Source organism: Ursus americanus, chromosome 27 (genome assembly GCF_024610735.1).
Source record: "Ursus americanus isolate L20-20 chromosome 27, mUrsAme1.1.p, whole genome shotgun sequence".
Lineage (NCBI taxonomy): Eukaryota > Metazoa > Chordata > Mammalia > Carnivora > Ursidae > Ursus > Ursus americanus.
The window spans coordinates 9,297,515-9,314,656 of NC_142153.1; the positions used below are offsets into that span (position 1 = coordinate 9,297,515).

Here is a 17,142-nt window from a genome sequence, read left to right on the forward strand (position 1 = left end):
AGATTACTAACTCAATGAAACGTTTAAATGTCAGAATCATCAGCATACCCAAGGGATGGAAAACGAGAGAGATCTAAAGAGATATTTGAACAATTATAGCTGAGAACTTCCCTAATCTGGCAAAGGAAACAAGCATTCATGTCCAAGAGGCAGAGAAGACCCCTCTCAAGATCAGTGAGAACAGACCAACACCATGGCACATAATAGTACAATTCACAAATCTTAGATGAAGGAAAAAATCTTGAAAGTAGCCAGGGGGAAGAGAATCCTCACCTACAGAGGGAAGAACATCAGAATAATGTCAGACCTGTATACAGAGACCTGGCAAGCCAGAAAAAAACTGGCAAGGCATATTCAGAGCACTAAGTGAGAAGAACATGCAGCCAAGGATCCTTTATACAGCAAGGCAGTCATTCAGAATGGATGGAGAGACAAGGACATTCCAAGAATGGCAGAAACTGAAAGAATATGTGACCACCAAGCCAGCCCTACAAGAAATATTAAGGGGGGTTCTATAAAAGTAAAAAGACCCCAAGAGTGATACACAACAGAGATTTACAATCTATGGAAACAAAGACTTCACAGGCAACATGACATCATTAAAATCATATCTCTCAATAATCACTCTCAATGTGAATGGCCTAAATGCCCCCATAAACACCACAGGGTTGCAGATTGGATAAAAAGACATGACCTAGCCATATGTTGTCTACAAGAGATTCATTTTGAACCTAAAGATACATCCAGACTGAAAGTGAAGGGAGGGAGAACCATTTTTCATGCCAACGGAACTCAAAAGAAAGCTGGGGTGGTGATTCTCCTATCAGACAGATTAGATTTTAAGCTAAAGACAGTAGTTAGAGATACAGAGGACACTATATTATTCTTAAAGGGTGTATCCAACAAGTGGATATGACAATTATAAATATCTATGCCCACAAAAGGGGAACAGCTAGATACACAAGCCAACCCTAAAACAGAATAAAGAGACATATGGATAATAATATATTAATAGTAGGGGACCTCAACACTCCACTCTCAGCAATGGAAAGATCACCTAAGCAGAGAATCAACAAAGAAACAAGAGCTTTGAATCACATACTGGACCAGATGGACCTCATAGATATATACAGAACACTACACACGAAAACAAAAGAATAATTCTTTTTGAATGCACATGGAACTTTCTCCAGAATAGACCATATACTGGGTCACAAAACAGGTCTCCACCGATACCAAAAGGCTGACATTATTCCCTGCATATTCTCAGACCACAATGCTTTGAAACTGGAACTCAATCACAAGGAAAAATTTGGAAGAAACTTAAACACTTGGAAACTAAGAACCATCCTGCATAAGAATGATTGGGTAAACCAGGGAATTAAGGATGAGCTTAAGCAATTTATGGAAACCAAAGAGAATGAAAACACATCAGTCCAAAACCTATGGGACACTGCAAAGGCAGTCCTAAGGGGAAAATACATGGCCATCCAAGCCTCATACAAAAGAACAGGAAAATCTAAAATACAGTTTTTATATTCTCATCTTAAGAAGGTGGAGCTGGAACAGAAGAACAGGCCTAACCCATGCACGAGAAGGTAGTTGATCAAGATTAGAGCAGAGATCAATGAATTGGAAATCAGGAGCATGGTAGAGCACATCAATGAAACTAGAAGGTGGTTCTTTGAAAGTATAAATAAGATTAATAAGCCACTGGCAAGACTTATTCAAAAAAACAGAGAAAGGACCCGAATTAATAAAATTATGAATGAAAAGGGAGAGGTCACAACCAACACCAATGAAATAGGAAGGATCATTAGAAACTTTTATCAACAGCTTTATGCTAATAAATTAAACAACTTGGAAGAAATGGATGCCTTCCTGGAAACCTATAAACTACCATGTCTGAAACAGGAAGAAATTGATTATCTAAACAGACAGATTAATTATGAAGATATTGAAGCAGTGATCAAAAACCTCCCCAAAAGAGTCCAGGGCCTGATGGCCTCCCCAGGGAATTCTACCAATGAATCAAAAAAGAAATAATACCTATCCTTGTTAAGCTGATTCAAAAATATAAAAATGGAAGAAAAGCTTCTAAACTCTTTCTATGAGGCCAGCATTACCTTGATCAAAAAACCAGACAAAGGCCCACCAAAAAGGAGAATTACAGATCAATATCGTTAATGAATATGGATGCAAAAATTTTCACCAAAATACTAGCCAATAGGATCCAACAGTACATTAAAAGGATTATTCTCCATGACCAAGTGGGATTTATTCCTGGGCTTCAAGGGTGGTCCAACAGCTGCAAATCAATCAAAATGACACTCTACATTAATAAAAGAAAGGACAAGAACTATATGATCCTCTCAATAGATGCAGAAAAGCATTTGACAAATTACAGCATCCATTCTTGATTAAAACTCTGCACAGTGTAGGTGGAGAAGGAATATATCATAAAAGCCATATTTGAAAAGCAATGGCAAATAACATTCTCACAGAAAAGACTGAGAGCTTTTACCCTAAGGTCAGGAAAGGGATGTCCACTCTTACCACTGTTGTTCAACATAGTAATAGAAATGCTAGCCCCAGCAGACAGCAAAAAGAAATAAAAGGCATCAAATAAGCAAAGAAGAGATCAAACACTCAGTCTTCACAGATGACATGATACTCTGTGTGAAAAAAACAAAAGGCTCCAACTGAAAATTGTTAGAACTCATAAAGGAATTTGGCAAAGTGGCAAGATATAAAATCGATGCACAGAAATCAGTTGCATTTCTATACAGAAACAATAAGACAGAAGAAAGAGAAGTTAAGGACTAGATCCCGTTTACAATTGCACTGAAAACCGTAAGATACCTAGGAATAAACCTTACCAAAGAGGCAAAGGATCTGTACTCAGAAAACTTTAGAACACTCATGAAAGAAATTGAGGAAGACAAAAGAAATGGAAAAATATTTCATGCTCATGGATTGGTAAAACAAATAATTGTTGAAATGTCTATGCTACCTAGAGCAATCTAGACATTCAATGCAATCTTTATCAAAATACTATTAACATTTTTCTCAGAGAGGGAACAAATAATCTTAAAATTTGTATGGAAAAAGAAAAGACCCCAAATAGCAAAAAGTTGAAAAAGAAAGCCAAATTTGATGGCATCACAATTCCAGATTTCAAGCTATGTTACAAAGCTGTAATCATCAAGATGGTATGGTACTGGCACAAAAACAGACACATAGATCAATGGAACAGAATACAGAACCCAGAAATGGACCTTCAACTCTATGCTCAACTAATGTTTGACAAAGGAGGAAAGACTATTCAAGGGAAAAAAGACAGTTTCTGCAATAAATGGTGTTGGGAAAATTGGAAGGCCACATGCAGAAGAACGAAACTGGACCATTTCCTTACACCATACAGAAAAATAGACTCAAAATGGATGAAAGATGTAAATGTGAGACAGTAATCCATCAAAATCCTAGAAGAGAACATAGGCAGCAACCTCTTTGACCTTAGCTACAGAAACATCTGGGTAGACATGACTCCAAAGGCAAGGGAAACAAAGGCAAAAATGAACCATTGGGACTTCATCAAGATAAAAAGCTTTTGCAAAGCATAGGAAACATTCGACAAAACCAAAAGACAACCTACAGAATGGGAGAAGAATTTTGTAATATTTTATCAGATAAATGGCTAGCATCCAAAATCTATCAAGAACTTGTCAAACTCAATACCCCAAAAGCAAATAATCCAGCCAAGAAATGGGCAGAAGACATGAACAGACATTTCTCCAAAGAAGACATACAAGTGGCCAACATACACATGAAATAATGCTCAACATCACTCGACATCAGGGAAATACAAATCAAAATCACAGTAAGATATCATCTCATGCCAGTCTAAACGGCTTAAATTAACAAGTCAGGAAATAACAAATATTGATGAGGAGGGGGAGAATGTGGAACCCCCTTACACTGCTGGTGGGAATGCATGGTGGTATAGCCACTCTTGAAAACAGTATGGAGGTTCCTCAAAAAGGTGAAAATATAGCTACCCTGTGACCGAGCAATTGCACTACTAGGTATATACCCCAAAGATACAAATGTAGTGATTCAAAGGGATACCTGCACCCCAATGTTTATAGCCACAATGTCCACAATAGCCAAAGTATGGAAAGAGCCCAGATGTCCATCTACAGATAAATGGATACAGAAGCTGTGATGTATGATATATGATATCATAGAATATTACTCAGCCATCAAAAAAATGAAATCTTGCCATTTGCAAAGACATGGATGGAACTATAGGTTATTATGGTAGGCAAAATAAGTTAATCAGAGAAAAAGAATTATCATATGGTTTCCCTCATATGTGGAATTTATGAAACAAAACAAAGAAGCATAGAAGAAGAGAGGAAAAATAAAACAAGACGTAATCAGAGAGGGAGACAAACCCTAAGAGACCCTTAACCATAGGAAACAAACTGAGGGTTGCTTGGAGGGATGGAGGTGGAGGGGATGGGGTAATAGGGTGATAGGCATTATGGAGGGCACGTGATGTAATAAGCACTGAGTGTTATACATAACTGATGAATCACTGAACTCACCTCTGAAACTAATAATACACTGTATGTTAATTAATTGAATTTAAATTTAAAAAATAGAGTAAAAAATTATTAAAAATGATATAATAAAGTTTTTGTGTAACTGGCACTTTTATTTTTAAAATTTTTTGTTCTTTTTAAATTTTATTTTAATTTCCTTTTTATCTAAGTATATCTACAGTGCTACATTACTTTCAAGTGTATAACAATTCAACAATTCTATATGTTAATGCTCATCAAGTGTACTTTAATCCCCTTTGTCTATTTACTCTTCAAAAACAATAATAATAAATTAGGTTAAATTTCCATAGTACCTGCATAAGGTGATATTGTTCTAATTAGGAGTATACTAATTAGAAAACAGATATTCCCCTAAGTGTTATGAAGGCATTATGGGAAATTGGGAAAATGAATGAAATCTCAATTCCATTAGTCAAAAGAAATAAGCCAGATGACTAAAATACGATTAACTAAATTAAGGAATCAGAATTACCACCAAAACAACTATGAGGATATTAAATACAAATGAATTTAATGCCCCCCAAAACAAAAATGCATTAACTTTAAATGCAGGCACAATCCAATTATAAGAATTGGTTTATCCAAAAAAAAAGTGACTCATGATGTTTTATGAATTATAGAAAATTGGCAAATATATGCAAAAATATTGAAATTAAGCAAATATGTAGCAGGCTTAACCTATGGTAAAACTCAATACTTTTAAAATTCTTCCTTGCCTCATCCATCAGAGAAGATCAACTCTCCATCAATTCACCTCAACGAAAAATTATATCATATTGGAAGTGGAGCTTCCTTATGTGCATAATTACTTCAGAGGCTGATTTAAGAAATTGGACTAATCATTACTGGATTAAATGGGCAATATCCATTTTTCTAAGGAAGAAAAAAAAGGCTTCCACTTTGGTCAAGATAAAGTGTTTTCATTAAATGGTGCCAAGCTAGTCCTGTATAATAAAATGATAAAATAGGACAAAACACACGAAGGAAATGATTTCTGGAAGTCAATAGGAAATGCAAAACTTTATGTGAAGGAAGGAAAACATGACATTGATTTTATGAAAATCCAATTCTACCAATAGACAATTTGCTCAGCTCAGCTCAGAGAATTGGAGTTGAGGGCAAACTACAGCATTTCCACTGAGCCGAGGAGGCAGAGGAAAGAATTCACAACAGTCGAAAAGGTTAGACTCTACAGGGTGTGGCACTGACAAAAAGATGCTCTATAGGTTAGAGACAGCAGAAGGGTTAAGAAGGAGCCTCCCAGGAGTTTTTGGCAAGAAAGATAAGATAGATGGATAGACAAAGAGATTATATATATATAGAGAGAGAGAGAGAGGGAAAGAGACAGATTATCTATCTATCTATTTAGATAGATAGATGATGATAGATAGATAGATGATAGATAGATAGATAGATATAATATATTATATATATAATATATAGCAGCCTAAAGCTAATTATACAGCTGATTACTGGGTTGAGAGTGGAAGAAGATACCAGAGTTGGAGCTGTGCTGGAGAGAGAGCACCAAGGAGAGTTCAATTTCTTCACATGCTAACACATGTTGCCTATATTTTTTATTATGATGATTCTAATGAGTGTCAAGTTGTATTCATTGTGGTTTTGATTTTCATTTTCCTAGAATGTTCACCATCTTTTCATGGGCTTATGGCCATTTATGTATCTTCTATGGAGATGTGTTTATTTAAGCCTTTTCCAATTTTATTTGGGTTGTCTTTTTATTATGAATTTATGTTCTTTATATATTCTGAATACAAATCCTATATGAGATACAAGATTTGCAAATACATTCTCCCATTTTGTAGTTGGTATTTCACTTCTTGTTGTATCATTTCCAGCACAGAAGTTTTTAATTTTGAGATTGCAGGAGATGGCAGCAGTGTGGGAGGACCTTAGGCTTCCATTATCCCACAAACTCAACTAGATAACTATCAAATCATCCTAAATATCCCAGAAATCTATCTGAAGATAGATAGAACAAACTCCACAACTAAAGGTAAAGAAGAGGTCACACTGAAGAAGGTAGGAAGTACGGAGATTCAACTTCAGAGAGAAATGGATCATGGCCATTGGCGGGGGCATGAGGGAGCCAAGGATGAGGAGAACGGTGAGTGAATCTCCATAGCAATTGGCTTGGAAAGTGAGAGGGCCTGAATTTCATGAAATCTTGCAACCAGCAAGGCTTAAAGCCTATAGTTTTAACGGTCAGCATGTTTAGCTCTGGGAGAGTCCAGATCCATTGGGTCTGCTCTTGGAGAAAAGGCAGGACAAACAGCCTACAGACATACAAAACAGAAACTTTGATCTGAAGAATGCCTGGGGCACACAGTGGGAAGGTTAGTTGCTCATTTCTGAGCATGTTCCAAAGAAGCGCCATTAATGGATAGACCTTTCTGGGAACAAAGGAACTGGCAAGTGCCTTTTCCCTCCCCCATCCCTCAGCATAAAAACAAGGCCACTTGCAGAACCAGCACCAATACTTGCTACATAACTGGCTTATACAAAGCTCCACTTCCCTATGCTCCTTAAGAAATGCACTTCCCACTCATGCTAGCCTCAGTCCCAGCACAATGGGCCTCTTTCCCCAGAATACCAGCCCAAACCCCTGCCAACAGCTCTTCTTCTGATCCAGGAGTTTTGCAAGACCTTAGTTCCATTAGGGGCAATGACAGGTCTCATTTTACAAGCAGACCAGAGCACAACTAGTTAAAATTTGCCACATTCAGGCCAGGGACCAAACACTGCCTGCAACAGGCAAAGAGAGCTTCTGCAGATGATTGACCTAAAGGATGAAAGTGGCCAGCAGAGCACATGCAGCACACATTAGAGATACTCCTAGATGTGCCAGGCCCTGAAGAACAAGGAGACACTAAATTGCAGGGTATTACAGGACATCTTCTTCATAAAGCCCTTACCTGCAAGAACAGGAGACCTAGCTGACATTCCTAACAGAGAAACAGGCACAGAGACTTAGACAACATGAGAGGACAGAAGAATTTGTGTCAGATGAAAGAACAGGACAAGGCTATGGCTGGAGATCTAAGCAAAACAGATATAAGTAACATGCCTGATAGAGAGATTAAACAACAATCTAAGGATACTCACTGGACCTAAGAAAAGAGTGGAGGATATCAGCAAGACCATTAACAATGAGATGAGAAATACAAGCAGAGATAAAAGGCTCAATAAATGAAATGAGAAACAGGGTTGATGGAATGAAAAGCAGGTTGGAACAAGTGAAGGAACAAATTAATGACCTAGAAGACAGTAATGGAAGTTAATTAAGTTGAAAAAAAAGTTAAAAAAAAAAGAATTATACAAAACTAGAATAGACGTTGAGAATTCAGTGACTTAGTGACTTCATCAAATTTAATAACATTCAGACTAGGAGTTCCAGAAGAAGAGAAAGAAAAATGGGCAGAGAATTTATTTTAAGAAATAATAGCTGAAAACTTCCCTAATCTGGAAAAGAAAACAGATATCCAGATCCAGGAGGTACAGAAACCCCCCAACAAAATCAACAAAAGTAGACCCACAACAAGGGATATTGTAATTAAAGGGACAAAATATACTGAATAAAAAAATACTAGCCAGAGCAAGCAACAGAAGAAAGCTACATACAAAGATATACCATAAGGCTATCAGCAGTACTTTCAGCAGAAGCTGAATCAGTCAAGGAGGGGCACCTGGGTGGCTCAGTTGGTTAAGCATCCAACTCTTGGTTTCAGCTCAGGTCATGATCTCAGAGTCATAAGATCCAGCCCCACGTCAGGCTCTGCTCTCAGTGCAGAGTCTCCTTGGGATTCTCTCTCTCTTCCTCTTCCGCTCTCCTTCTCTCTCTCTTTCTTACTCTAAAATAAAATAAATCTTTAACATAAATTGGTCAAAGAACTCACAAAATAAAGAATGTAAAAATATGACACCATATATCGAAAATATGGAGAGAAAAGGAGTAAGAATGGGTTCAAACTTAAATGACCGTGAACATAATATAGATTGCTATATGTAGAAGATATTATATACAAACCTAAAGGTAATGACAAATCAAAAACCATTAATACGTAGGTAAAAAATAAAGAGAAAGAAATCCGAATATATACCTAAAGGTAACCAGCAAACCATGAAAGACAGAAAGACAAGAAATCATCAGACAAAATCCTCAAAAACAAAGACAAAAGAAGTAATAAAATGCCAATATCTATCAATAATTACTTTTAATTTAAATGGACTAAATGCTCTAATCAAAAGATAAAGGTGGGGCGCCTAGGTGGCGCAGTCGTTAAGCGTCTGCCTTCGGCTCAGGGCGTGATCCCGGTGTTCAGGGATCGAGCCCCATATCAGGCTCCTCCGCTAGGAGCCTGCTTCTCCCTCTTCCACTCCCCCTGCTTGTGTTCCCTCTCTCGCTGGCTATCTCTGTCAAATAAATAAAAATCTTTAAAAAAAAATTAAAAAAATAAAAAAAAAACAAAAGATATAGGTGACAGAATGAATAAAGAAAAAAAGACCCATTTGTGTGCTGCCTACAAGAGATTCATTTCAGACCTAAAGACACCGGCACATTGAAAGTGAGAGGATAGACAAATATTGAACATGCAAATGGATGTGAAAAGAAAGCCATGGTAGCAATACAATATATGGGACAAAATAAACTTTAAAACAAAGACTATATCAAGAGACAAAGAAGGACACTATGTCATCATAAAGGGAACACTCCCACAAGAAGATATAACAAATGTAAATATTTATGAGCCCAACGTGGGAGCACCCAAATACATAAAAAATTAATAATAAACATAGAGGAATTCATTGATAATGATACAATAATAGTAGGGGAATTTAGCACCTCACATACAGCAATGGACAGATCATCCAAACAGAAAATCAATAAGAAAACAATGACTTTAAGTGACAAACTGGGACCAGATGGACGTAACAGATATGTTTAAAACATTACATCCTAAAACAGCAGAATACACATTCAAGTACACCTGGGACATTCTCCAGAATAGATCACGTGTTAGGCTACAAAACGAGTCTCAACAAATTCAAAAAGATCAAAATCACACTGTGCATCTTTTCTGACCACAACACTGTGAAACTAGAAATCAACAAGAAAACATCTGGAAAGATGACAAATACACAGAAGTTCAATAACATGTCACTAAACAATGAATGGGTCAACCAGAAATAAAACAAGATATCAAAAAGTAGATAGAAACAAATGAATATGAAAACACACCAGTTTGAAACTTTGGGACATAGCAAAAACTGTTCTAAGAGAGAAGTTTATAGCAATAAGGGCAAGAAAGACACAAGAAAAACATCAAATAAAGAGAGAAGTTCAGATGGCAGAGTAGTTGGAGGACTTTATGCTTGCCTCCTCCCTTGAACTCAGCTAGATAATTATCAAATCATTCTAAACACCCAGGAAATTGATCTGGGAGACACAGTTGGAGTGCATTTGTGAGAGGCAGCACAGCCTTTCAGGGGACAAGAAAGATGGCATGCACCATTGATCTGCCCTGTTCATTAGCATAAGGGCAGAGATGCCAGCTAAGGGCAGCTAACCCCGGATGCTCACTTTTTGCTACACTTTACTAGAAAATCCGAGCACCTGCATGGTCATGTGACTGCTTTTCTGGGACAAACCAGTATCAGCTGCAGTGTGATGAAACCCTCCCCCAGAGTATCAGTGTGGGTCCTGCCACACCATGTCCTTAAATATGGAGTTTTGAAACCAGCTGTGTGCCTGAGATAAAACACAGGAGCACTGGGCAGATGGCTAGGACATAGACAGGGTGAAGGCAGGGATCTGATGCAAGCCTGGGGCAAAGAGGTGAGATTTTTCACTCTTCTGTGAGGGCTTCCTAAACAACAGGAGGCACAAACTCCCCTCTCCAGGAAAGAGGGTGGGAAGATGACATTTTTCACCCTTCCCGTCAGCACAGAGGGACTTCAGCTAGCAGCACGGCACACACAGTGAAGGCTTGAGTTGCATGCACCAAGCCATGCCCCATTGTGCTCTTCAGGTGCCTTTTTTACTAGATAAAGCATGATTGAGAGTCTGAGCAGTAGCAGGCTCCTCCCACAGAAGACAAACACAACCATCCACACATACATGCACCGGGTCTTCAGTTTCTTTCCTGACTAAGGGTCTGTTCAAATTTTCTTTTTTCCTGTTTTAGTTTTAGCAGTTTGTATGTTTCTAGGAATTTATCCACTATTTCTTCTAGATTGCCCAGTTTGTTAGCATATAATTTTTCATAATATTCTCATAATTCCTGTGGCGATCATTCTGATCTCTCTTTTCTCATTCATAATTTTATTTATTTGGGTACTCTCAAAGTGCTACAAAGCTTCAGCTCTAGAAGAAATACATACAATCAGACACAGGCTTTCCTAACACACAAAAGACAGACCCATAGACAAAAATTGAGGAATTCGTACCAAGAGAAAGAACAAGAAAAGGTCATGGCAGGGATCTAATCAAAATAGATATAAGTAATATGCCTGAACCAGAATTTAAAACAACAAACATAAGATACTAGCTTGGTTGAGAAAACCATAGAAGAAACCAGAGAGACCCTTACCATAGAGATAAAAGACCTAAAAACTGGCCAGGCCAAAATAAAAAATGCTATTACCAAGATTCAAAGCCAACTGGATGTAATGACCGCAAGGAATAAATAAATGACACAGAAGATAAAATTATGGAAAACAATGAAGGCAAAAAGAAGAGATAAAGAAAAAGATTGGATCACAAACGTAGACTTAGTGAACTCAGTGACTCTGTAAAGCTTAATAACATCCATATTATGGGGGTCCCAGAAGAAGAAGAAAGGGAGGGAAACAGGCAGAAGTTTTATTTGAGAAGATTATAGCTGAAAATTTCCTTAATCTGGGTAAAGAAACAGACATCCAAATCCGGGAGGCACAGAGAACTCACATCAAAATCTACAAAAGATAGCCAACACCAAGACAAATCTTAGCAAAATTTGTAAAATACCGAGATAAGGAAAGAATCCTGAAAGCAGCAAGGGAAAAGAAATCCCTGACCTATAAGGGAAGACAAATCTGGTTAGCTGCAGATCTCTCCACAGAAACTGGCAGGCAAAGAAGTGGCATGATATACTCAACGTGCTGAATGGGAAAAAACGTGAAGCCAAGAATACTCTATCCAACAAGGGTCATTAAGAATAGAGGGAGAGATAAAGAGTTTTCCAGACAAACGAAAACTAAAAGAGATTGTGACCACAAACCCAGCCCTGCAAGAAAATTAAAGGGGACTCTTTGAGTGGGAAAGAAAGACCAATACCAACAAAGACTAGAAAGGAACAGAGAAATTCTTCAGAAACAACTTTACAGGTAATACCATGGCACTAAGTTCATATCTATCAATAATCACTCTGAATGTAAATGGACTATATGCTCCACTCAAAAGACACAGGGTATTGGAATGGATAACAAAATAAGACCTATGTATATGCTGCCTACAAGAGACTCATTTTAGACCTAAAGACACCTACAGGTTGAAAGTGAGGGGATGGAGAACCATCTGTGATGCTAATCTCATCAAAGGAAAGTTGGAGTACCCATACTTAAATCAGACAAACTAGATCTTTTTTTTTAAGATTTTATTTATTTATTTGACAGAAAGAGACAGCCAGCGAGAGAGGGAACACAAGCAGGGGGAGTGGGAGAGGAAGAAGCAAGCTCCCAGCAGAGAAGCCTGATGTGGGGCTCGATCCCAGAACACTGGGATCATGCCCTGAGCCGAAGGTGGGCGCTTAACAACTGTGCCACCCAGGTGCCCCTGTGACAAACTAGATCTTAAACCAAAGACTTAAACAAGAGATGAAGAGGGACACTATATGGAAAACAAGAAGATCTAAAAATTGGAAATATTTATCCCCCAATTTGGGAGCACCAAAATATATAAAACAATAACAAACATAGAGGAACTCATTGATAATGATACAATAATATAGAGGATTTTAACACCACACATACACCAATGGACATACCATCTAAACAGATAATCAACATAGAAAACAATGGCTTTAAATGACACACTGGACCAGATGGACCTAACAGATATATTCAGAGTATTTCATCTTAAAGCAACAGAATGCACATTCTTTTCATGTGTACACAAGACATTCTCCAGAATAGATCACATACCGTGTCATAAATCAGCCCTTAATAAGTACAAAAAGACTGAGATCATACCACGCATATTTTCAGATCACTCGCTATGAAACTTGAAATCAACCACAAGAAAAATTGGGTGAGACCACAAATACATGGAGATTAAAGAATATCCTACTGAAGAATGTATGGGTGAACCAGGAAATTAAAGTAGAACTTAAAAAACATACAGAAGCAAATGACAATGAAAACACCATAGTCCAGAACGTTTGGGATGGAACCAAGGCAGTCCTAAGACGGAAGTATATAGCTGGTGTAAGGTGGTATCTCAATGTGGTTTTGATTTGAATTTCCCTGATGGCTAATGTCATTGAACATTTTTTCATGTGTCTGTTAGCCATTCGTATGTCTTCATTGGAAAAGTGTCTGTTCATATCTTCTGCCCATTTTCTGATTTGATTATTTGTTTCTTGGGTATTAAGTTTGAGAAGTTCTCGTAGATCTTGGATACCAGCCTTTTATCTGTAGTGTCATTTGCAAAGAAGATGTGGTCCCTATATACGATGGAATATTACTCAGTCATCAGAAAAAATGATTACCCAACATTTGCATCAATATGGATGGGACTGAAGGAGATTATGCTAAGTGAAATAACTCAAGCAGAGAAAGACAATTATCATATGGTTTCATTCATTTGTGAAACATAAGGAATAGCAGGGAGATGGTTAGGAGAAGGAAGGGAAAAATGAAGGAGGGGTAAAGAGAGGGGGAAATGAACCAGAAGAGACTATGGATTCCAGGAAACAAACTGAAGGTTTTGGGAGTGGGGATGGGCTAGCCCGGTGAAGGGTATTTAAGGAGGGCAAATATTGCATTTAGCACTGGGTGTTATATGCAAACAATGAATCATGAAAAACGACATCAAAAACTAATGATGTACTGTATGGTGAATAATATATCCTAAAAAAAAAAAAAAAAGGAAGTATATAACAATACAGGCCTACCTCAAGAAGCAAGAAAATTTTCACATACACAGCCTAACTTTACACCTAAATGAGCTAGAAAAGAACAGCAAAAGAAGCCTAAAGTCAGAAGCAAAAGGGAAATAATAAAGATTGGAACAAAAATAAATGATATAAAACAAACAAAAAAATGTAGAACAGATTGATGAAACTTAAGAGTTATTTCTTTGAAAGAATTAATAAAAATTGATAAACCCCTCCCCAGACATATCAAAAAAAAAAGAGGAAGGACCCAAATAAATAAAATCATGAATGAAAGAAGAGAGATCACAATGACCACCACAGAAATGTAAACAATTAAAGGAGAATATTATGAAAAATTATATACCAACCAACTGGGCAATTTAGAAGAAATAATGGATAAATTCCTAGAAACATACAAACTGCTAAAACTAAAACAGGAAAAAAGAAAATTTGAACAGACCCTTAGCCAGCAAAGAAATTGAATCAGTAATCAAAAATCTTCCAACAAACAAAAGTCGAGGGCCAGATGGCTTCCAGGGGAGTTTTACCAGACATTGAAAGAATTAATACCTATCCTTTTCAAACTGTTCCAAAAAATAGAAATGGCAGGAGTATTTTCAAACTCATTCTACAAGGCCAGCGTTTCCTTGACTCCAAAACCAAAGACTCCATTAAAAGGGAGAATTATGGGCCAATATCCCTGATGAACATGGATGCAAAGATTCTCAAGAAGGTACTAGCAAATCGAATTCAACAATACATTAAATTAATTATTCACCACAATAAAGTGGGATTTATTTCTGAGCTGCAGGGGTGCTTCAGTACTTGCAAATCAATGAACATGAAATGCCACACTAATAAAAGAAAGGATAAGAACCACATGCTCCTCTCAATATATTCAGAAAAAGCATTTGACAAAGTACAGCATCCATTCCTGATAAAAATCCTCAACAAAGTGGGGATAGTTGGAACATATCTCAACATCATAAAGGCCAAAGACAAAAAACACACGGCTAATATTATCCTCAATGGGGAAAAACTGAGATCTTTTCCTCTATGGTCAGGGACAAGACAGGTATGTCCACTCTCATCATTCTTATTCAATATACTACTAGAAGTCTTAGACTCAGCAATCAGAGAACAAAAAAAAAATAAAAGGCATTCAGATCGCCGAGGAAGAAGTCAACTTTCACTATTTGCAGACAACATGATACTCTATGTAGAAAACTCAAAAGACTCTACCCAAAAATTGCTGAAACTGATACAGGAATTCAGCAAAAGTGCAGGATATAAAATCAACACACAGAAATCTGTTGCATTCCTATATACCAATAGTGAAGAATCAGATAGAGATCAAGGAACTGACCCATTTATTTACAATCACACCAAAAACAATAACGTACCTAGGAATATACCTAACCAAAGAGGTGAGAGACCTATACTCTGAAAACTATAGAACACTGATGAAAGAAATTGAAGAGGACGCAAATGGAAAAGCATTCCATGCTCATGGGTTGCAATAACAACTATTGTTAAAATGTCTATTCTGCCCAAGGCAATCTACACATTTAATGCAATCCCTATCAAAATACCAACAGGATTTTTCACAGAGGTAGAACAAACAATCCTAAAATTCGTATGGAACCCCAAAAGACCCCAAATAGCCAAAGCAATCTTGAAAAAGAAAAGAAAACCTGGAGGCATCACAATTCCAGACTTCAAGTTATATTACAAAGCTGTAGTGAAGACAGTATGGTACTGGCACAAAAAGAGAGAGTACTGGCACAAAAAGAGAGACATACATCAGTGGAAAAGAATAGAGAATCCAGAAATGGACCCACAACTCTGTGGTCAACTAATCTTCGACAAGCAGGAAAGAATATCCAATGGAAAAAAGACAGTCTCTTCAACAAATGGGTCAGGAGTACTGCACAGCAACATGCAGAAGAATGACACCATACCCAAAAATAAATTCAAAATAGATGAAGACCTAAAATGAAACTAAGGATACAATTGAATTACATCTTTGAGCTGCTGAAAGTAAAAATTCTCAATGCAGAATTCTCCTTCCAGTGAGAATATACTTCACAATTTGAGACATTTTTATAAAAACATTTTAAAGACAAAAGCTGAGAATAATTGGTCACCACAAGGTACATATATATATTGTATAACACATGTAATATATATATTATATAAAATATGAAGTGATATATATATATATATATATATATATAAAGGAAGTTTTTCAGTGAGAAAGAAAATAACCCACATGGAAGTTTGAACATGCCAGAAGTGTTGAAACGCCCTTGAAAACAGTAAATGGATGGGATGATGGAAATATTTATATTAAAAAATCTTTACCTTTCCATTGGCTATTTAAGGCACATGTAATAGTGTATTGTCATGTTTATATAAATATATAAGCATAAATACAAAAGCACAAATGATGGAAAGACATTAATGGAATTATATTCTAATGAGATTTTTATATTATAATATTTAGAAAACATGAATATTCTATGAAGAACATGAATACGTTTGTGAATGTTCACTAAGTAAATTTTAAAATGTTTCATATCATTTACTATCCATATGCTATGGATATAGATTTTGTTACTTTTACCTTTCAATAGTATGGTCATTTGAATGATGCAACTACACATTACAATATTTAACATGTTAAACATTTAGCACATTACAGTAGTTAACATCCTTGGAATATACAGAGTATATAATAAAACTATCAGCTATTCTGTAATTTAACTGTATTTATCTATAAAACTCTGCTGTATAAACAGAAATGTTTGGGAACCATGGTTAAAATTAAAGGTAGGCTTTTAGCATGTTCACTTCTTGATTGGAACTAAAAGCATATACAAAATTTTGATTGATAGTATGATCTGGAGCTGTACTGTTTAATATAGTTGTCACTGGCTACAAATGGCTACTTAAATTTAAATTAAATAAAGTAAGAAATTTTAGTTCTTTAGTTGCACTATCGACATGTCAAGTGCTCAACAGCCACATAGTCAGTGGGCACCATTTCTATAAGTAGAGAAAGCTCTACTGAAGCACAGTGATCTAGATACTAACCCTGTGGATACCAAAACCCATCATCATAACTTCCTCCTGGTGATAATGGTGCTGGTTCACAAATTGGAGGAGAATATCCAACATCACAGTGACAATTAAGCAAATTATTGCAAACCTAAAACAAAAAAACAAACAAAAAATTATAAACATTTTAGGTACAATGCAAAAATTAAATACATCATTTGTGACTGTTAGTCAATGTAAGTTATTTAAAAATGATCACTTCATACATTATAGTTTTTATTTTAATGTGGAAATTAATT

General features: G+C 36.5%; 1 protein-coding gene across 1 annotated transcript in view; it reads right to left on the minus strand.

Moving 5' to 3' along the window:
• Positions 1 to 17,142, minus strand: part of LOC148107620 (A disintegrin and metallopeptidase domain 3-like) — a 119,491-nt gene that overhangs the window by 4,872 nt on the left and 97,477 nt on the right. The window contains exon 18 of the mRNA XM_087856326.1: positions 16,880 to 16,994. Coding sequence (XP_087712452.1) covers positions 16,880 to 16,994 — 115 coding nt within the window. The remainder of the gene's footprint in view (positions 1 to 16,879; positions 16,995 to 17,142) is intronic.